At 42.0% G+C, this 21,132-nt stretch overlaps 1 protein-coding gene across 2 annotated transcripts in view; it reads left to right on the plus strand.

Moving 5' to 3' along the window:
* Nucleotides 1-21,132, plus strand: part of TEX36 (testis expressed 36) — a 28,203-nt gene that overhangs the window by 4,372 nt on the left and 2,699 nt on the right. The window contains exons 2-3 of one of the 2 annotated variants that reach the window (XM_054034289.1): nt 13,539-13,595; nt 17,416-17,547. In XM_054034289.1, the coding sequence (XP_053890264.1) occupies nt 13,539-13,595; nt 17,416-17,547 (189 nt within the window). The remainder of the gene's footprint in view (nt 1-13,538; nt 13,596-17,415; nt 17,548-21,132) is intronic. The other variant, XM_054034290.1, reaches the window with a different exon arrangement.

Raw genomic sequence — 21,132 nt, forward strand, 5'->3', positions numbered from 1 at the left:
TTATCTAGATAGGCAGAAGCATTCTTACTGCATCTGCCAGATTACTGGTGGGAGAGTACACAGCAGGATCTGCATTAACCTTTAACAGAGAGCCATGTGTTTTCCTCCCAACTCTGGTTCAGCTCCCTTAGCAGGTCTTACTGAATGGGCATGCCCATGATACACCCTTCTGCTCCCTTCATCTTTGACGGTCTAGTGCTGCTGCTGGTAGACGTTTCTTGTCCTTGCACGAGTGCAAAGACTGAAATTGTAACACACATCATCCGTCAAGGCTGTAAGCAGCAGGGAGAAGGTTCCTTTCACCCATCCACTCTTTGTGGTCCTGTGCAGGCCAGCCACAATCTTGCCTTCAGTATTCTCACTACAGATGGGCAAATGTATTTTTTGCTTTTTTTGGCTTTGACGTGTAGGAAATTTATGTTTTTATTTTGTAATGGAAAAGAACCTAAATGAATATTTTGTGTTTCCATTACCTGGCTGGAATTAAGCCATGTTAATGATGGTGATGATTATTAATGTAAAACTATCATATTTTCAATGGGTGCTTTCTCTTTTTTAACTACTGTGGAACATGTTAAACTTATTATCTTGTTTGCTTAGGATTCTTGTAATTTTAGTTGCCTAGTTGAATCTTTTACTTTAACAACTGATAATATATATTGATTCCTGTATTCCTTTTAATATACAAGTGGTGCTCAGCGTTGGCCTAACACACTCCGATAGAAATCAGATTTAAATGGGAGCAGAGTTTCGCCAAGAGTGAGTGCCTTTGAAAACCTACATTTGTATCTCATTGGCTGGCATTATTGTTTTAATCATTCCTGTATTACAAGCTGTACAATGTACTAATTTTGTTAGATGAATAAATGTGGCTTCCAAATAGCTTGTTTTAGGAAATGGTTTCTGAAAGAAATTGAGATCGTAAGGATTATTTAAGATCTGGCAAATGTAACTAGTTTCTTAGAAGGTTTTTCATGGACAGATGTTTCAAGATTGAGTGTAAGCAATATATACCAGTAGGTGGTGCAAACTGCTTCTGTTTAAGCTCAAAATGTAATTTAAAATTGTATCGTGAATAGCTTCACCATAAAAACAATATTGTAACTTGTTTGCTCATTTTATATAGTTTAGTTTTAACTTCACAGAAAATGCATTTCCTACACAAATGTCATTTTGTTGGCCTCTACTTCCTTTTGTGGAACAAAACATTCCTTGCTAATGTGGTCATCTCAGAGGTTACAAAATAAATGGGGACATGGGGAGAGAGGTTAGAGAAATGTTGGGTCATTGTGAAGCATGTGAGGAAATACTGCTCTATGTTTGGTTACATGTTTTCTGGAAAGGATATATTTTAATTGAATACTCAAGAATAACATTGTTTAAATACATGTCTATGGCAGGGGAGGCACAGTGAGTTTATTAATGAAAATGAAATTATTATTCATATTAAATTAATATATTAGCTTTTATCCTGCAGAGACCTGCATTGTATTATTATTTAGATTGTGTGAATTGACTTTCGTGATCTCCATGTTTCTCAGAGTAGACATTTGTCGGCATAATGAAATCATAATTGAGCACAATGTAAAGTTTAGAAAGAAGCCTCTGTATCCATAACTAGGATGCTGGGGGGGGGTACGGGCGGATAAAGAATAAACAGGCCTTAAGATATCTCTATTAGGTTTTACACAAGGCCCACTGATTGCTGTAGAGGTGGAGAATATTAGGGCTTGATCCAAAGCCCAATTAAGTCAATGGTAGTCTTTCTATTGACTTCAGTGGGCATAAGATCTGGCCCTTATTGAATTCTATGGCATTGTCCAGCCAGAGTGAATGAGTTCAATAAGCTAGAGAGTTCTTTACATTTATGTTGAGTCTAGAGATAGATTCTTGACAGTCTTTTGTGGGTGTATTAGAAGTAGATGACATAGGGAGTCTTTTCCCACAGTACATTCATATATGACAAAGGGACTGTGCTTCTGATAGCTCTTCCTGAGCACAAAAGGAGATGTGGCTAGTGCACTTAATGAACCCCCAAGGCCCGTAAATTAGTGAGGTCAACCTCCCTTGTGAGCCTGGAGAAAGGAGCCCATATTGCACTGTTCTGCAGCAGGCATAAGCTGTGCTGTTTCAGTCATCCTGACTGCATTTGCCTTGTGCAGACAGAATTTCTCAAAGCACCACTCTCACCAACACAACTTCAAGGAACAAGAGCATAATTCTGCCATATATTTCATGTTATAGCAGTCTCGGATGATGACCCAGCACATGTTCTTTTTAAGAACACTTTCACAGCAGATTTGACAAAACACAAAGAAGGTACCAATGTGAGATTTCTAAAAATAGCTACAGCACTCGACCCAAGGTTTAAGAATCTAAAGTGCCATCCAAAATCTGAGAAGGATGAGGTGTAGAACATGCTTTCAGAAGTCTTAAAAGAGCAACATTCTGATGCGGAAACTAGAGAACCTGAACCACCAAAAAAGAAAATCAACCTTCCGCTTGTGGCATCTGACTCAGTTGATGAAAATGAACATGGATCATTCCACACTGATTTGGATTGGTATCGAGCAGAATCTGTCATCAGCATGGACGCATGTCCTCTGGAATGGTGGTTGAAGCATGAAGGGACATGAATCTTTAGCGCATCTGGCACGTAAATATCTTGCAACGCCAGCTACAACAGTGCCATGCGAACGCCTGTTCTCACTCTCAGGTGACATTGTAAACAAGAAGTGGGCAGCATTATCACCTGCAAATTGTAACCAAACTGCTTTGTCTAAGCGATTGGCTGAACAAGTAGTAGTACTGAAGGACTTATAGGCTCTAAAGTTTTACATTGTTTTATTTTTGAATGCAGTTATTTGTTTGTACATAAGTCTACATTTGTAAGTTCAACTTTCATGAAAAAGAGATTGCACAATAGTACTTGTATGAGGTGAATTGAAAAATACTATTTCTTTTGTTTTTTACAGTACAAATCTTTGTAATAAAAATAAATATAAAGTAAGCCCTGTACACTTTGTATTGTAACTTTGTGTTGTAATTGAAATCAATATATTTGAAAATGTAGAAAACATCCAAAAATATTTAAATAAATTCTATTCTGTTATTAACAGCGGGATTAATCACGATTAATATTTTAATCCCGCAATTAATCGTGATTAATTTTTTTAATCGCTTGACAGCTCTACTTAAAAATATAATTTTCCTGATTTCATCGATTCATGGATTCCAAAGCCAGAATCTTCTAGCCTGCCCTCCTGTACAACACAGGCCATAGAACTTCTGAATTCCTAGAGCATATTCTTGAGAAAAATATCCAGTCTTGATTTAAATATTGTCAGTGATAGAGAATCTATCATAACCCTTGGTAAATTGTTCCAGTGATTAATTACCCTCACTGTCAAAAATTTACACCTTATTTCCGGTCTGAATTTGTCTAGCTTCAATGTCCAGCCATTGGATTATGTTATACCTTTTTCTTCTAGACTGAAGAGTACATTATTAAATATTTGTTCCCCATATAGATTATTTTAGATTGTAATCAAGTCATCCGTTAACCTTCTCTTTGTTAAACTAATTAGAATGCGCTCTTTGAGTCTGTTAGTGTGCAGCATGTTTTCTAATCCTTTAATCATTCTCGTAGCTCTTCTCTGAACTCTCTCCGATATATCAATTTATTTCCTTGCTCGTTGTCTTGTTTTCATGACATACTGTGTCTGATGTGTAATGTGTTACCAATAGTACAGCACTAATGGATAAGTGAACTCTAATTGCTCCCCTATAAAGGATAGCTCTAAACAAGTATTACAAATATTTCAGAAAGATACTGAGGCCTGGTCTACACTTGAAGGTTATGTCGAATTTAGCAGCGTTAAATCGAATTAACCCTGCACCGGTCCACACAACGAAGCTATTTAGTTCGACATAGAGGTCTCTTAAATTCGATTTCTGTACTCCTCCCCAACGAGGGGAGTAGCGCTAAATTCGACATGGCCATGTCGAATTAGGGTAGGTGTGGATGGAAATCGACGCTAATAGCTCCGGGAGCTATCCCACAGTGCACCACTCTGTTGACGCTCTGGACAGCAGTCCGAGCTCGGATGCTCTGACCAGCCACACAGGAAAAGCCCCGGGAAAATTTGAATTCCTTTTCCTGTCTGGGCAGTTTGAATCTCATTTCCTGTTTGGACATCATGGCGAGCTCAGCAGCACTGACAACGATGCAGAGTTCTCCAGCAGAGGTGACCATGCAATCTCAGAATAGAAAGAGGGCCCCAGCATGGACCGATCGGGAAGTCTTGGATCTGATCGCTGTGTGGAGCGATGAGACCGTGCTTTCGGAGCTGCGATCGAAAAGATGGAATGCAAAAATCTACGAGAAGATCTCAAAAGCCATGACGGAGAGAGGATACAGCCGGGATGCAACTCAGTGCCGCGTGAAAATCAAGGAGCTGAGACAAGCGTACCAGAAGACCAAAGAGTCAAACGGACGCTCCGGATCCCAGCCCCAGACATGCCGTTTCTACGAGGCACTGCATTCCATTCTAGGTGCGGCCGCCACCACTACCCCACCACTGACCATGGACTCTGAGGATGGGATATTGTCAACGGCCGCTTCCTCTGAGATGTTAGCGGACGGGGAAGATGAGGAAGGTGAGGAGGAGGACGAGGCAGTCAACAGCGCTTATGACGCTGATTTCCCAGACAGCCAGGATCTCTTCATCACCCTCACAGAGATCCCCTACCAACCGTCCCCAGGCGTTAATCCTGACCCTGAATCAGGGGAAGGATCAGTCGGTAAGTGTTTTAAACATGTAAACATTTATTTTAAACAGAACAGGAATATTATCAATGGGTTTTTCATGATTTGTTTGCCCTAGGCGCTTATCGTTTTAGTCCTTGGCAGTGCAACTACTGCAAAAGAATCTAACAATGTCGGTTTATCATGATTAGTTTGCCCTAGGCGCTCTACTTTTTAGTCCTTGCCAGTGCAGCTACTGGAAAAGAAGGTCTATATGTACGGGGATAGAGCAGAAATCCTCATGGGACATCTCCACGAAGCTCTCCTGGAGGTAATTGGAAAGCCTTTGCATGAGGTTCCTGGGGAGAGCGGCCTTATTGTATCCTCCGTAGTAGGAAACTTTTCCTCACCAGGCTATCATCAAGTACTCTGGGATCATTGCCTTGCAGAGCACGGCGGCATATGGGCCTGGTTTTTGCTGGCTTTCACGCAGCATGCGTTCTTTCTCAGTCTCCGAAATTCTCAGCAGAGTGATGTCGGTATTGGTGACCTGCTTAGAATTAGGGGAATGTTACTATTGGGACTGCTTGCCTGTTCCTTTACAGAACTCTCACCGGTGGTTTGCAGCCACGCGGTGGAGGCGGGAGAGGGGCAGCATACAGGGATCTTTCCCGGGGACAGCCGCGAGGGGGTGGGAAAGGGGCAGAGTTCATGCTTGCCGGATTGCCGGCAGCAGGAACTGGCCAGCGATAGGAGCATTGCTTTAAACGTGAAAGCAGGGCACAGCTATAATTTAAGTTTTAAGCAGCCAAAAGTCTATGGCTTACCATGTCAGCCTGCTACCCGAGTTCCGCTGTCCTGCCCCGGTTGTCTGATCTCCACTGCAAGACCCAAGGCACTGAATGCGAAGGCCGAAAATTCGATCTTGTCCTGAATGCGCATGTGATAGGTGCTGTGCATGGTCTTGTTCACAGAGAAAGACTATGTTCATTGTTCACAATAAATTATCTTTGTGAGGAATTCACTCCCTTTTTCCCATCCCACAGCTGCGAATGTCTCCTGACCTACCATGCCATCCCTCTCGCAGAGGCTGGCGCAGATTAGGCGGAGAAAGAAAAGGACACGGGTCGACATGTTCTCAGAACTTATGGGCTGCTCCCGAGCCGAGTCGGCACAGCAGACCCAGTGGAGGGAGAACATGTCTCAATACCAGCGAGCACACAGCAAACAGGAGGAGAGGTGGCAGCAGGAAGACCAGCAGGCGACTCAAACACTGCTTGGACTAATGAGGGAGCAGACACGCTCCGGCGCCTTGTGGATGTTCTGCAGGACTGGAGGCAGGAGGACAGAGCCCTGTGCAGTCTATCTCTAACCGCCATCCCCTGCCACAAAGTCCCATACCCCCCTCACCCAAAGTCCAAAGAAGGAGGGGCGGCAGGTGCCTTGAAAATTGTCACTCCACCCCTGCAGACTGCTCAAGTACCAGAAGGCGCTCATTCCCAAAAATTTGATAAGTCCTTTCCTTCCCGCTTCACCCAAGCCCCCGTCCCAGTTTCATCCCCTAACTGTGTAGTTGTTAATAAAAGATACGTTTCTGTTAATTACTGTATCCATCATGTTCTTTTAGGGGAGACTGTGTTTGAAGGGGAGTAGGGGGGTTGGTAATTGGAGAGGACAGTCACCTTTACCAGGGTACAGACACGGGGGCAGGTTCAGCAGAAGGTCACACACACATTGCAGTCACTAGGCACCCTGGTCAGTCTGGGAGGTGGTTTTCATGTTCTGGGGGGAGGGCGGGGGCGGATAGAGATCTTATGCAGTGGTCCTTGTCCTGGATCACAGAGTCACGCAGCAGGGGATCTGTAACCGTCCTCCCCCGCCACAAAGTCACATAGCCCCCACACACAGAGTCCCGAAAAGGAGGGGTGGCAGGCTCCGTTGAAACAACCAGTCCACCACTGCGGACCACTCTATTAGCAGAAGCCTGTCATTCCTCGAGTTTAGAAGCTTTCTTTCCATCAGTACGCCCGCTCCCCACCACAGTCTGCGTCCCACTTTCAACACTTTACCGCGAAATGCGTAATAAAGAAAATGGTGTTCATTAACAAAGTTCCATGTCTTTTATTTTTAAAAGTGTGTTGGAAGGGGGGGACGGGGTGAACGGGGTATGTAGCTGGAGAGGATAGTCAACAGTAAGTAGTGGGTAAAGAAATGGGGGCAGCTTCAGCTTCTCTTTAAACAAACTTAATAGTCACAGGTTACCCTGCTCACTGAGGAACCTAACTTTCAAAGCCTCCCGGATGCACAGCGCGTCCCACTGGGCTCTTCTAATCACACGGCTGGCTGGCTGGCGTAATCAGCAACCAGGCTATTCGCCTCAACCTCCCATCCCGCCATAATGGTCTCCCCCTTGCTCTCACACAGATTGTGGAGCACACAGCAAGCTGCAATAACAATGGGGATATTGGTTTCGCTGAGATCAGAGCAAGTCAGTAAGATTCCACATCTCCCCTTGAGACGTCCAAAAGCACACTCCATCACCATTCTGCACTTGCTCAGCCGGTAGTTGAAAAGTTCATTTGCACTGTCCAGGGCGCCTTTATAGGGCTTCATGAGCCAGGGTATTAGCGGATAGGCTGGGTCCCCGAGGATCACTATAGGCATCTCCACATCCCCAACAGTTATTTTGTGGAAGTAAATACCTTCCTGCAGCCGTCTAAACAGACCAGAGTTCCTGAAAACACGAGCGTCATGAACCTTGCCCGGCCATCCTACGTTGATGTTGTTAAAACGTCCCCTATGGTCCACCAGTGCTTGCAGCACCATTGAAAAGTAGCCCTTTCGGTTAATGTACTGGCTGGCGTGGTGGTCCGGTCCCAGGATAGGGATTTGAGTTTCATCTATAGCCCCACCGCAGTTTGGGAATCCCATCACGGCGAAGCCATCTATGATGACCTGGACGTTTCCAAGGGTCACTACCTTTGACAGCAGTAGCTCAATGATTGCGTTGGCTACTTGCATCACAGCAACCCCCACGGTAGATTTCCCGACGCCAAAGTGATTCGCGACTGACCGGTAGCTGTCTGGCGTTGCAAGCTTCCAGAGGGCTATGGCCACTCGCTTCTGGACAGTCAGGGCTGCTCGCATCCGGGTGTCCTTGCGCTTCAGGGCAGGGGACAGCAACTCACAAAGTTCAAGGAAAGTTCCCTTCCACATACGAAAGTTTCGCAGCCACTGTGATTCATCCCAGACCTGCAGCACTATGCAGTCCCACCAGTCCGTGCTTGTTTCCCAGGCCCAGAATCGCCGTACCACAGCATCAACATGACCCATTGTGACCATGATGTTCACTGCGCGGGGTCCCGTGCTTTGCGAGAGGTCTGTGCCACTCTCAGACTTCATGTCCACACCGCGCTGCCGTAGCCTCCTCTCCTGATTTCTCAGCATCTGCCTCTGCAAAAGGTGGATGATAAGCTGTGAGGTGTTGACAACGGCCATAACTGCAGCGATGGTCGCAGCGGGCTCCATGCTCGCAGTGTTGTGGCGTCCGCGCTGTCACTCACCAGAAAAGTGCGCGAACTGATTGCCCGCCGGCGCTTTCAGGGAGGGAGGGCGGGAGTGACGGTTGGATGATGACAGTTACCCAAAACCACACTCGACACATTTTTTCCCCCAACAGGCACTGGAGGCTCGACCCAGAATTCCAATGGGCAGCGGGGACTGCGGGAACTGTGGGATAGGTGCCCACAGTGCACCGCTTCCAATGTCGATGCTTGCCCCGTTAGTGTGGACTCACAAAGTCGAATTACTGTCCTTAGTGTGGATACACACGTTCAACTTTGTAATATCGATTCCACATATTTGATTTAAGTACAATCGAAATACCCTCCTAGTGTAGAAATACCCTGAGACAACATAAGTGAACTTAGAACTATTAAGACTGAAAATCTCATACACAGCTATAGTATAGAGCCTTCCCTGACTCTGTTTTCTTTATTACTATTATTTATATTTCCTATAATATAAACCGTAACGTTTTACAACTTCCATCCTTCAACATTCAAGCCCCCATCTACAAAATCTAAATCTTGCTGTGCCAGAGTGTGTGGTAGTACGAAGACAGAGAGAGAAAGCATTAATGTGGAAATGGTGGTGTCATGTCTCCTTGGCCACTATAAATATAATAGATTCACACTTACTGGCTAAACTAGACAAATGATTTTTAACAGCTTCTTCTTTCTTACATTAACTGCTGCAATAGAAGCATGGAGCAGCGAAAGAGCTGTCAAAACCCTAGAACAGCCTGAAGATATGGGGCCTGTTCTCTTATTTACACCCAGGTAAATTGAGAGTGACTCCATTGAAGTCAATGGAATTACACTAGCGTAAATCAGATGTGATTGAGAAGAGGAACAAGCCTAACGTTTGAGCACAAGCAAATCCACTATATGCACAGTGTGAGGGAATACAGGAGAAACAATTTCTAATGTCCTAAGGAATGGGTGGAAAGTCCAATCCCAGCTCCCTTAAAACAAAACAAAACATGATTTAAATTTTAGCACTAAAACTGTAAGAGTGGTCTGGCACACCCCTTCTAAGTATTAGAGTGGAAAAATTAATGTCATAATCAGCAACAACAAAATGATAGAAAAGAGTACAAATCAATGTACAAAGGGCTAACACTTGATTCATCACAAATGGTTTTGATTTCTACTTGCTAGTTTGCCTGCCAAAAGATCCCTTGGTAGACTTTATGAAATATAAGAAGCCTGATTCAGACCAATATAATAACAATAGAATAATCCAGCTCATGGATAGTCCTTGACAACATTCAGAAGGAGAGTAGCAAAGAAAGCTAAGTAAAAGAGGACTCAAAGAAAGAGAGGGTATCGTGTGATACAAAGGAAGTCATAAGCTGGTCCAGCTGTGGTGCGCAGCATAAAAATGTCATAGACTATCAGGGTTGGAAGGGACCTCAGGAGGTCATCTAGTCCAACCTCCTGCTCAAAGCAGGACCAATCCACAGATAGATTTTTGCCCAAGATCCCTAAATGGCCCCCTCAAGGATTGAACTCACAACCCTGGGTTTAACAGGCCAATGCTCAAACCACTGAGCTATCCCTCCCCCCTCATGGTAAGAAGAAGAGAATAGGCAAAAGATGACATTCTGACCTCAGGTACTCCAGTGTAACTCTGGAGTACTACCTTAAAATCATTAGACCCGCACCCAATTTACACCAGTTTAATTAAAATCATATAGGTTTTTGCGTTTAATTTCTTTGGTATTACAGTACAGACCCGTTTACGCACGGATGTCAGGAGTCAAGCCGTCATGACCACTTGTTAACTGACCACGGGTAAAGAGGGCCATGCTGTAATATCTTAAGATATCTATATATACATGTATAATTATCTAGGATTACATACATATTCACAGCGTCTCTAATACTGCAGGCCTATCTGTTAATGGCACTTTGCAACAATATAACTTCAAATGTGTAATCTAATAAAAACATTATTATTACTACACAGAGGTGAAAGTAACTCAGGACACTTACCAGTACGGGTCGGGAGTGGCTCTGGACCCTGGAAGGGGCAGGGCCTTGGGCGGAAGGGGCGGGGCTAGGAGTCGGCATCCCCCAGCCAGCCCTTCCAGGCCGCCTGGTCCGCGCCGCCTGGGGTTCCCGTGGCGATTTAAAGGGCCCAGAGCTCCGGACACAGCTGCTGCGGTAGCGGCGTCCGGAGCCACAGGTCCTTTTAAATCACTGGCCCCAGGGCAGCTGCTCCCTTTGCCCCCCCTCCCCTCCGTCAGCGGCCGAGGGTGGGGAAAAAGGGACAGGGACCTTAAAGCGCTGCAGGGTCCTTTGCTGTGGCAGCGCTTTAACGTTGCTGCGGCCCCCTCCCCCCGTCGTCAGCCCAGCGCTGCCGCGGCAAAGGACCGCCCTTAAAGCGCTGTCGCAGCAAAGGACCATCCTTAAAGTGCTGCCGCGGCAGCGCTTTCACATTGCTGCCCCCCCCGCCCCCCGTCGGCAGTAAAGACATACAACATGTTTCTGCTCTGCACTTCCTGTCGATTTCTATGTCAGTGAGTTAGTAAGCAAATCTGTAGCGCTTCATAGCAAGTTCCTGTACCGCTCACTAACAAGTCTCGCTGTTAAATAGGTAGCACTGGGAGGCATGGCGCTACCATGTGTTAAGCAGATTCGCACGTAAATGGGTCTGTACTGTAGTTGGAATATGATCTGAACTCAGATACAATCACCTTACACCCCACTATTTTCTCTCTGTATTTAGAAACATCATAACTTACTAATTTAAAAGACTGATGAAAGATGTACGTCCAATATAGAATTCTTATTTACCTGTTATCTTGCATTGTAGTTGTTGCAATGTTTGGATCATATTCTGCCATCAGAAATTCACATATAATTCTGTGTGTGCCAAATCCTGGTCTCCTTAATGTTAACAGCAAACTCTCAAGATTTGGTTATTGACTTCAGTGAGAGTTACACAGATGTATTTGAGGACTGAACTGGACTCTTTCTATACATCTGCATCTCTAATTATGAAGGGTTTTCCTTTAGAGTATAATTTTAGAATTGAAGGTTTTGGTACCAGAAATCACCAATTTCACAAGAGGGATCTTCTTGTTGCATAAATTCTGCTATATGGTATGAATAATTTGTTTTTTAAAGAAACTATAGTGCCCATGAAAGGTTACGTTCCAAAAGGACAAGAAACTGAGGTCCTTTCTTTTTCCATTTTTAACACTTACAGCACAGGCAGTAGCAGTACAAGACCACCTTTGCAATGTGTCACAACCCTATTTTTCATAGCTTACCAGTGATGAGCATTTGTTTATTATCCTTAGTCTCCAAGACTGGCATTGTCACAAGGGTGCATCTCATGCCTCTTTTACTTAGTGAGATTTGTAATGAGTGTCTGCCCATAATTAACTTATACAAGCTTTGCCAGAGTTGTAGTTTTCCAGTAAATTGAGTGACATTTTAAAAGCAGCTGCAGGCTGCAATTGTTTGTTATAGCTTTCAACGTAGAATGGCAGGCTAATATGTTAAGTAAGGAACAAATGTCATACAGTAATGAAAGGATATTGTATTTTGACTATAACTTTAAAACTGTGTATCACATAAATTCAGTTTTATGAAGAGCACAATAAAAATTTCATTCTGTCAAAATCAATGATGGAAAACAAGATGTGTTTGTACATTGCAGATCTATTTTAAATAAATTTGCACTAAAGAAAAAGAAAATAGGAAAGTAGATTCAGGAAGGTTTAAATTCAATTTGTTGCGCACCAAGTATTCTTAAAAGTTTCAAATAAATGGGAGAATGTTTAGATAAATCTTTTAAACAGTTGGTTAAACAATAAATAAAACTTCACATACACATACATAAAAAAATGTTGGAGAACAGTGAAAGAAAATTTTCAGATCTAAGATGTGGTGTTATCTAAATAAGATAAAAATGCATCTCCCCATTTGACTCACGGTTATAATAATAATAATAATCTCAAAATCACTAGAATCCTATTAATGTTAATTTTCAAAGTGTAGATCTCTGGTTATATGCTCACCTGCACTTAACTAAATTGTTAAGTTCATAACTTAATTATTCCATTGTTCATATGGACATTTATAATCTAACTTGAAAACTTTTCCTACAATTGTTCTAAAAGCAGTGGTGGTTCAAAATATTGTTTATTTCCTTCCTAGTCGCTTGAACTGGTAAGATGTTGAGTATGATGAAAACCTCCTTACTGGGTGCTGAGTATTTATTTAGGTCCTGATCTTGCAAAAATGTATGCACATGCTTGACTATGCACAATGACATAATCTCACCATTTTAATCACAAGATTTGTGATATTTGATGTTTTTCTTAAAATACCAGCTCTTCGAGTCCTATTATTTTTTGAAACTCTCAGCTTTTATTTTATTTATTTATTTCAAAAATAAGTTTCTAGCCCTCATCGTTACAGAGAAAAGCTTGAAAATGTTAACTTTACAGGCTCAAAGCTAGAAGGCAAATAAAAGGCCCTTAAATTTATTATTATTATTTTAAATCTAGTGATTTTTTTTTTAAGTCAACACCATGATTTTTTTGGGCCTTACTCGTGATTTTTGAACACTTGGATTTGGTGATACTGGAGTTGTCCCACTGAACTTTATGAGCCTACTCATAGTGCATTAAGTTAAGCATGTGCATAAATTCTTGCAGAATTGGGGCTGTAGTATGTAATATTTTTCTTCACATCTGTTAATATTGAAATCGGTAGGTCATCTTTTACACTTCCTTAACCTCTTGCTTTTTTTTTTTTTTTTTTTTTGGTGGCAAATAGCCTTGCTTATTCATCTGCAGTATAAACTGGCTTTGCATTTTCTTGCACATCTAAGAAACTGAGATTTTTTAAAATGAACACTGATGTGTGTAAGTCTAAAACAATTCAATATAAGTACACAGAAATATATCTCACTGACAATACATTGGTGAGAAAACAGCACCTGTTTTATACACAGCACTATCCTATGGCAACAGTTAGTATAACAAAGTTTAAGTGTGGAAGTAGCCACAGCTGAGTGCACAAACTCTCATAGGGGAAAAAAAAGGCAGGGAGAGAGGGTTTATTTCTACTGCTAATGTTCTGCTTCCACAATAATTTTTAATTACAAAAAAGCTAGATGTTGACTTTTTAACATCAATCACTGTTGTAACTATATTTTTTCTAAATCAAATAATATTTGATTGGAATTTTTGTGTTTTTTTCTGTTTCAGAAATGGTATCCTAACATTGTGACAGCCATACTGCTTTCAAGTGTCCTTGTTTTTATGGTTAGAATTCTTTCTTTTTTCTACAGATATTATCATCCAGATTATAAAATGTTATTGAAATGCTTGTTTTAAAATACTTTATTGGTTCTAAACAAATTAAACATGTTTCAGAGTCTCTATTGCCTTTTTTAAGAGACTGTCCAAGATTTTATTTCTTTATCTCATTTTTGTCCAGCTGCGTTGGAACGCAAGAAAGAATGTTTTTGTCTTCACTTGCGTGTTGACCGGGACCTCATTGAAATATCAGAACCACATGACAGCTTGATTTAAGTAAATGAACATGCAGGAGATTCATAATATAACTTGGTTGATTTTACACAAAGCTTCTTGGTGTGCAGCCTGAAACCCTTAAAGTGTTGCATGGACTCATATCACAAAATGCATATAAGGCAAAGGAAAATGATCCCACTGATGTTTTCTTAGCTGATTCCTGTATTTTAAAAATAGCTTCCTTTAAATAAGGTATAGCTACTTTCCTTTCCCTAAGGAGATGAGTTTAGAACAAATGTATTCATAGGTGAAGCAGAGGAATCTCCTTGTATAGGTGTAAGTCCCCCATTCTCTCTAATCCTTCACTTTGGGGAAGGCATCCACACAATAAGAGGGGTCTGTCCCACCCCTCAGATGATGGAGTCTTCACCCCCACAGGTACTCTCCCTCCCTCAGAATAAGGGGCCCTACACTTGATGAATACCAAGGTCTCACCAACCATAAAAGGGGTCTCTCTCCCTGTGCCAGAATGAGGGAGGGGTCTCCTGCATCCACAAGGATCTTCACTGCCTCACTGAGGTCTCCCCAACCATAACTTATGGTTATGGGGGATGGGGGAGACTCTCACTTATGATCCATAAGTGAGAGTCTCCCCCATCCCCTGATGCAGGGCCTCCCCAGTCCCCTTAAATGGGAGCCTCTCTCAGCCACTGGGGATCTCCTCCACCCCTTTAAAGGAATGGGGTCCCCCTAATCCAGGGAGTTTTCCTTCCCCCATAGCAAGGCCTCCCCAGCCCTGAAATGGGGGGTCTCCAGTGGGCGGGGGGCGTTCCGCTGGCGGAGTAACGGCGGGCCCCCGAGTTTCAGGGGTCGCGGGGCGGGCCGGTGACTATGGCAACCACTGTCCGGCAGCTGAGGCCGCAGGCGGGCCCCGCAGCGCGGCAGCAGGTGGCGGCCCGGGCCCCAGCGATGCCCAAAGGCAGGTTGGCCAACCCCAGCACCGAGCGGGACGGCGCTTGGGTGAGAGACCGGCGCGGGGGGCGGGGGCGACCCGGCTTCAGTCCCCGGCCAAGCAGGACCCGAGCCAGCCCCCTTCGCTCCGGGCAGGAATAACCGCCCGTGGGGAGCGGGGGCAGAGCCCAGCCCAGTGCACCCACCCCGGCCTGGTGCCATGGCACAAGCAGCGGCGCGCGCTGGTCCCGGCAGGGGCAGTTTATCGCTGGGAAGCGGGATAGCAACTGCCCCGGTTGCTCCAGGCTCGCGGCAGCCCTGGGGCTGGCAAAGCGCCCCATCAGCGGGCGGGAGGGTTTGGCCCCGGTCAGCCCTAGTGCTGGAGCGCGGGCCAGAATCTGGCCGGCTCACGGCCCTGAGCCCCACTGGCTTCTCTGCCCCTGAGCAGCTGGGTGGCCGTGGGCACGTTTCTTAACCGGGCCCCGCAAAGGGGAACCGTGGCCGCGAGCCTGCTTTCTCCCTGGGACTGGGGAAGAAGGCCTGCGAGGCTTCTTTCTCTTTGATTTTTATAGAAATCCATCCAGGCCTTGTCGACCCTGGCAGGGTTCTGATAAAACTGGTCTGACTACGTCCCCTCCCCCCCCCTGAAAATTTTTGATTGAAACAAACAAAAACAAGCCTTTCGTTTTCATTGACATATCCTCTGAAATTTTCCAGTTTTCAGCAGAAAACTCACTAACCAAAAGGTTTTGGCCAAAATATTTTAATGATAAAACAAAATCTTCCGTGGAAAGGAAACACTTCATGCAAAATGTTTTATTTGATCAAAAACCCTATTTTCCATTTAAAAAACAGTTTTGTTGGAAAATTTTCAAGCAAACCTACTCTGTGGTCTGGGATATTGACATTACCAATACCAAGAAAATGAAACCTAGTTACTTGAGATAGTTTGACTAAAATTCAATTCCTCTACCCCTTCTACTAAGGACCAAGACAGCTAGCAATATTCATTTCTGAATCAAACAAATTTTTCAACCAACAAAGGAAGAGTCTGAGAAATCTTGACATTACTGATATTTCTGATGTGCTCAGATCTTTTTTATAGGTGATAAAGAAATGGAAAGAAACACAACCACAGTTTTTTCTATATAGATCACCTTTAATCTCTCTCTTTTTCCACTTCTCTGAATGGGGATAATCATGATTATTTCCTTACATCACAGCATTATTGTGTGGATTAATTAATTTACATTTTCAAAAAGTTGCCCCAAGTGAAATGCTTATTATTATTATTTTCTATTTGTAATTAGTTTGTGGTGACAAGGGTATTATCAAATTACATGCTAGAGCTGTGATGTTAAATCCACATGAAACATTTTTTAAAAGTGCTTCCGCTTTTCCCACTGGAAACTTTTTGCAACATTTTCATGAATAGGACAGCACCACAGAAAGAAGTGAGATCAACTTTACAGTTATTGGAATTGATTGAATAACTTTTAACGTCACAATGTCATCGCCCTATGGTGTGGTGTTCCATATGGGTTTAGAAATCAATCTGTAAAGACATACTAAAAATCACTTTACAAACCTAGATCCATTTTTCCCTTGCAACTTCCTTAGACTTTCACAAAAAATCTCTACGTTCAGTGCACATTTTCAACAGATTTTTTCCATGTTTCTAAGGGTACATCTACACTACAGCGGGGAGTCGATTTAAGATACGCAAATTCAGCTACGTGAATAGCGTAGCTGAATTCGACGTATTGCAGCCGACTTACCCCGTTGTGAGGACGGCGGCAAAATCGACTTCTGCGGCTTTTTGTCGGCGGCGCTTACTACCACCTCCGCTGGTGGAGTTAGAGCGCCAATTTGGGGATCGATTGTCGCGTCCCAACGGGACGCGATAAATCGATCCCCGAGAGGTCGATTTCTACCCGCCGATTCAGGCGGGTAGTATAGACCAGACCTAAGCTGCCTTGAATCCTCTTCTTTCTTTTTACTTATAGGTAATTTGCTATTTCTCCTCCAGGAGAAGTCTACCTTATACTTGTCTCAATTATAGGTTACACAAGAGCAGCAGCAGCAGCTTGATCTCACTGTTGTTGAGGTCTAGGCTCCTCAGCATTGTGAATGTATGTACACACATATTTCACGAGTGCTTTGCTTCTTCGTGCAGGTTCTAAGATCCTGAACCTATAATGTGCTGAGCATCTCCTGCTTAGTGCCATCAAGTCCAGTATCTTTCCATATAGCAGCAAGAGTAGCAGCAATAGTAAAGATAACAACCTTGCAGCTGTGACTGTGTAAAGGATGCTCCTGCAACATTAACTACCACTAAATTATGGACTTTCAGAAAACCCCCTGCAGAACCAACAGGATGTTGCAACCCATCATTCTAAATATGCTCTTTGTATGTTACATCCCTTTCTCCTTCCTTCATCTATTTTGTCTTTCTACATCAGAAGCTCCTCAAGGCAGGGATTGTGCTCTCTTCTGTGTTTTTTATGGTGGTAGCACAGTGGGATCCCAATTCCGACTGGGGCCCCAAGTGCTACTTAATACAAATAATAAAAATAAATGAAAATATAAGTAATAAAAATAACTGCTTCTCTGATGCTGATGTGTTTGTTTTCTGGATCAAAACATTTATATTTTCTAGTTCCCGCACCTTGGAATATTCCATAGTCAACCTGAATCAATCACAGACTGTATGCTAAAACAGGTACAAAATCCAGAAGAGGTTCAATATATTGAGAAGAGATTGCCACTAGTATACAAAATTCGGGAGCAGGTTAGTTATTGTGGACATATAATTGACTTGTGGAACTCCTTGCTGCGGGATGTTATTGAGTAAATGCTTACTAAATTATCTGAATAAGAACTAACATAAAAAGTGTAATGGCTTCCAGTTTTCATGCTTAAGAGAATAAGTTGGTGGTCATCTGTGGTAAGGAAAAATTTATCCCAAGATATACTGTTGCTCAGTTATTACTATTTTTTATTAGTGCTGATAACTTTCTAAAACAAATTCTTTATGTGCTGAAATATACTATAATTGGTCTCAGTCCAACAAATGTGGATAAAATATGTATGTATGAAGGTTTGCTTGAAATTTGGTAAGCAATTTTGAATTGTGTGGGAAATGTGTGTTCCCTTGAGGAAGTTTGTTTTGATAACTGAAACAGTTAAAGCCAGAAATTTCAAACTTGAATTCTTTTTTTTAAAGACTTTACTGAGAGTTAGAAATCAAACTAAGTTTCAGAATAATCAGTACAGTGTTTTTAAAGTTATGAACATTTAAAGGCGACAGTTTCATGCATGCACACTGATCCTACAATTGGATCCATGCATGCAGACCCTTGCTTTTTTCCCTTCTTTTAAAAGACCCCTGGAAACTGCATGCAAAAAAATAGTGTTCTGAAACACAAGGGTTGCAATGTTGCACTCCAAATGCAGCAGATTCCAAAGTTAAAGTTGTACCCACAACATTAATTGTGCTACATTGCTCATTTTGAGTATTTTCCGTTTCTGCTTTTTGTAGGACAACTCTTAACACATACCTAAAATATATAGAATGTGCTTTGGGGCCACTTTTACTTTGTGGCAACAATCTTAATTTTTAGAATTTCTTGATTTCTGAGTCCATAAAGGCAGAATTAATGGTAGTTGTGTTAATATTAATTATTTATAGATTGCTATTAATATATGGTGAATGCTATCATTTTAACATGATGTCATAGTAAAACAAAAGAAAGCCATAACTAGCTCACATAGTGCCAGTTTTGGATAACATTGCTCCTCAACTAGACTAATGTGTAGTTATCAGAATCTGCAGCATACATAGCACACTGGGCTCCAGTTCTGGAAGTCAGGCTGTCTTATACTCAGATCCCTGTCCCATAGAAAGTAGGGAACTTAACCCACTTTCCCAAAGAGTTGAATGTCTTGGTTTCATTGAACACCACCACTGTTTGGATTTATCTAGTATGCTTTCTTGGAAGTTGGCACATTTAATCTGGGAGAGACAACAAACTACATTCTTTGTTGCAGTTTGTCATCAGTTTGTCTCTGGCTGCTGTAGGGTGAAATTCCTACCCCTCTACTGAACAACTCTGCAGTTTTCTTGACGATTTCTCTTGTCCTCCCTGAGAAGGTGACATCTTCATAGCGCTATTACAATCACATGAGACCAGAGGCCAAATTCTACTTCATTTATACTGGTTTAAAACCAGAGTAACTTCACTGACCTCAGTGTACTAAGAGCAGAATTTGACTAAAAGACAGTAGTTAGCAGGGGAGTTTTGGAATAGTGAAGAGAGGAATAGAAGGTTACAGTGCATCATGGGATTTTATACCTTTCTCTGGAGCATCTGGCATTGGCTACTGCTGGAGAAAGAATACCGGGCTAGACAGGCCATTGGTCCATACTCATATGACCTTTCTTATGTTGTGACATCCATTTTTTGGGTAGCTGTTTTCACTGTCCGGAAGAATTAATGAAGGTCCTTTCATCTATTTATGATGGATTAGAATGATATCAGCAGAAAGAGAAGGAAGATATATTAAAGAGACTGGAATGTGATGTCATAAAAACACAGTTTGAGAAAGTTTGTGTTGCTTTGACTTTTAAAAAAAAACTGCTGATGAAAACTGTTTCAGTTTGAAAGGAGCTGGAAGGTCACTGTGTGCCAGAGCTGACTGTCTCTAATCTCTCTGTGTGAGGGAACTTCCTGGCTGCGAGGTTAATTACTTTTCTCAGAGGCAGGAATATAGTTCTTTCTTAGATTATATTATTCATTGTTCTTACTTTGCTGTAATCTTAAAACCATTTTTACTATAGCTTTTTTTTTTGCTGTACTTAATTTGTTAAATAATTCCCAGAGATATTATTCAATATATATGTAGCTTTTGTTTTTCAATTTTCCTGCAGCACATAAAAACTATAAATAAACTCACTATTCCTTTGTAAAGATGTAAGTGACTGGATCTTAACCACACTCATGTGTTTCAGTGGTAGCTCTGTGCATTTTATCCATGCAGGATTAATTACCTAGGGCCCTGATCCTGTAAGCAAGTACACATGAGCAGTCCCACTGAACTCAGTGGGAATACTCACATGAATAACATAACTCTGGTGCATAACTATTTGCAAAATTGGGGCTTAGAGGCATATTCATGGTGTAGCTGATCTGCTTATGAAAATCCCACTGACTTCACTATGAGTTCTATGCATGGAGTAGCTATAGAATTGGACCCTTGAAAAGTACTACAGATCTATAATTAAGCAAATAATGTGTGGCTACAGACTAGTTGAGTTTGTATGAGAGATTATATGGTCATGAGGCACACAGCACAAGACCAAACCAAGATCTATAAAGTGTACCAAATGGAGATCTTCAGTTATAACCTAAACCCTGATCCTGCAGCTGATTCCATGCAGGCAGACCCTGGCATCTGCCTGTCCTTTCAGGATCAGGACCATAATTATATTTTTCTTTATAATTGATTTATATTTTCTGTTACAAACCACAATTTATTTCAAATAGCTTTTGTATTATAGCACAGTAAAACTAGATATGCCCCCTTGAGATGAAGATTTACAGTTGTAAGATGGAATATTCCTGCCTCCATATTAAGTGTAAAAATCATTAGAGAAGTTGTAAAAATGAACCGTTACCAACACAAACCGAAAGACGGTGCTTGGAGAAGCAAAAAAGACAAGTCTAGTAGTCCATAATACTTTTTGGAATTTCATATTTTAACCATTTTATACACATAGGACTGAAACTTTATATAATGCACAATTAATTTGTAAATTATTACATTTATTACTTTCCTACAACTCGGTTTATGCATTTTCAGATGCTTTTTTAAAAATAGTGCTTTAATTTTACAAAATGGATAAAAAGTATGCATAAAAGGTGAGTTTAAAAACTAGTTCTGTGCTTCATGGGCTCCCCGAGTCTGGTTACTGTATGGTATTCAACACTTAAATCTCAGATTAACTCAGTTTTGAGTTCCCTTTTGTAGTTCAACTTTAATTTGTTGAGGGCTCACTAATGAGCCATACAAAAAAGTCTTGACATTTCTGTAATATCTTGGTGCTTCTATGGAGAATATGATTTCTCTGATTTGGAAGTTTGCATTTAATCCTGTGCATGTTCAATAAGTCTTGTGAATATTAAATTCTGATGATTTTGGAGAAAAATACAAAGAGCAAATTTTGCAGGAATAAACGCATGTACAAGAAGATTTAATAGATAATGCCTCTGTTAAGAAAAACATAATTTTTGCATGTGTCAGAAAGTACAAACTAAGATTATAGCACAGATGGATGGCATAAGGTATAACTTATCTTTTCTTGATCTCTTTTTCA

The sequence above is a fragment of the Malaclemys terrapin genome, chromosome 7 (genome assembly GCF_027887155.1).
Source record: "Malaclemys terrapin pileata isolate rMalTer1 chromosome 7, rMalTer1.hap1, whole genome shotgun sequence".
In the NCBI taxonomy this organism is placed as follows: domain Eukaryota; kingdom Metazoa; phylum Chordata; order Testudines; family Emydidae; genus Malaclemys; species Malaclemys terrapin.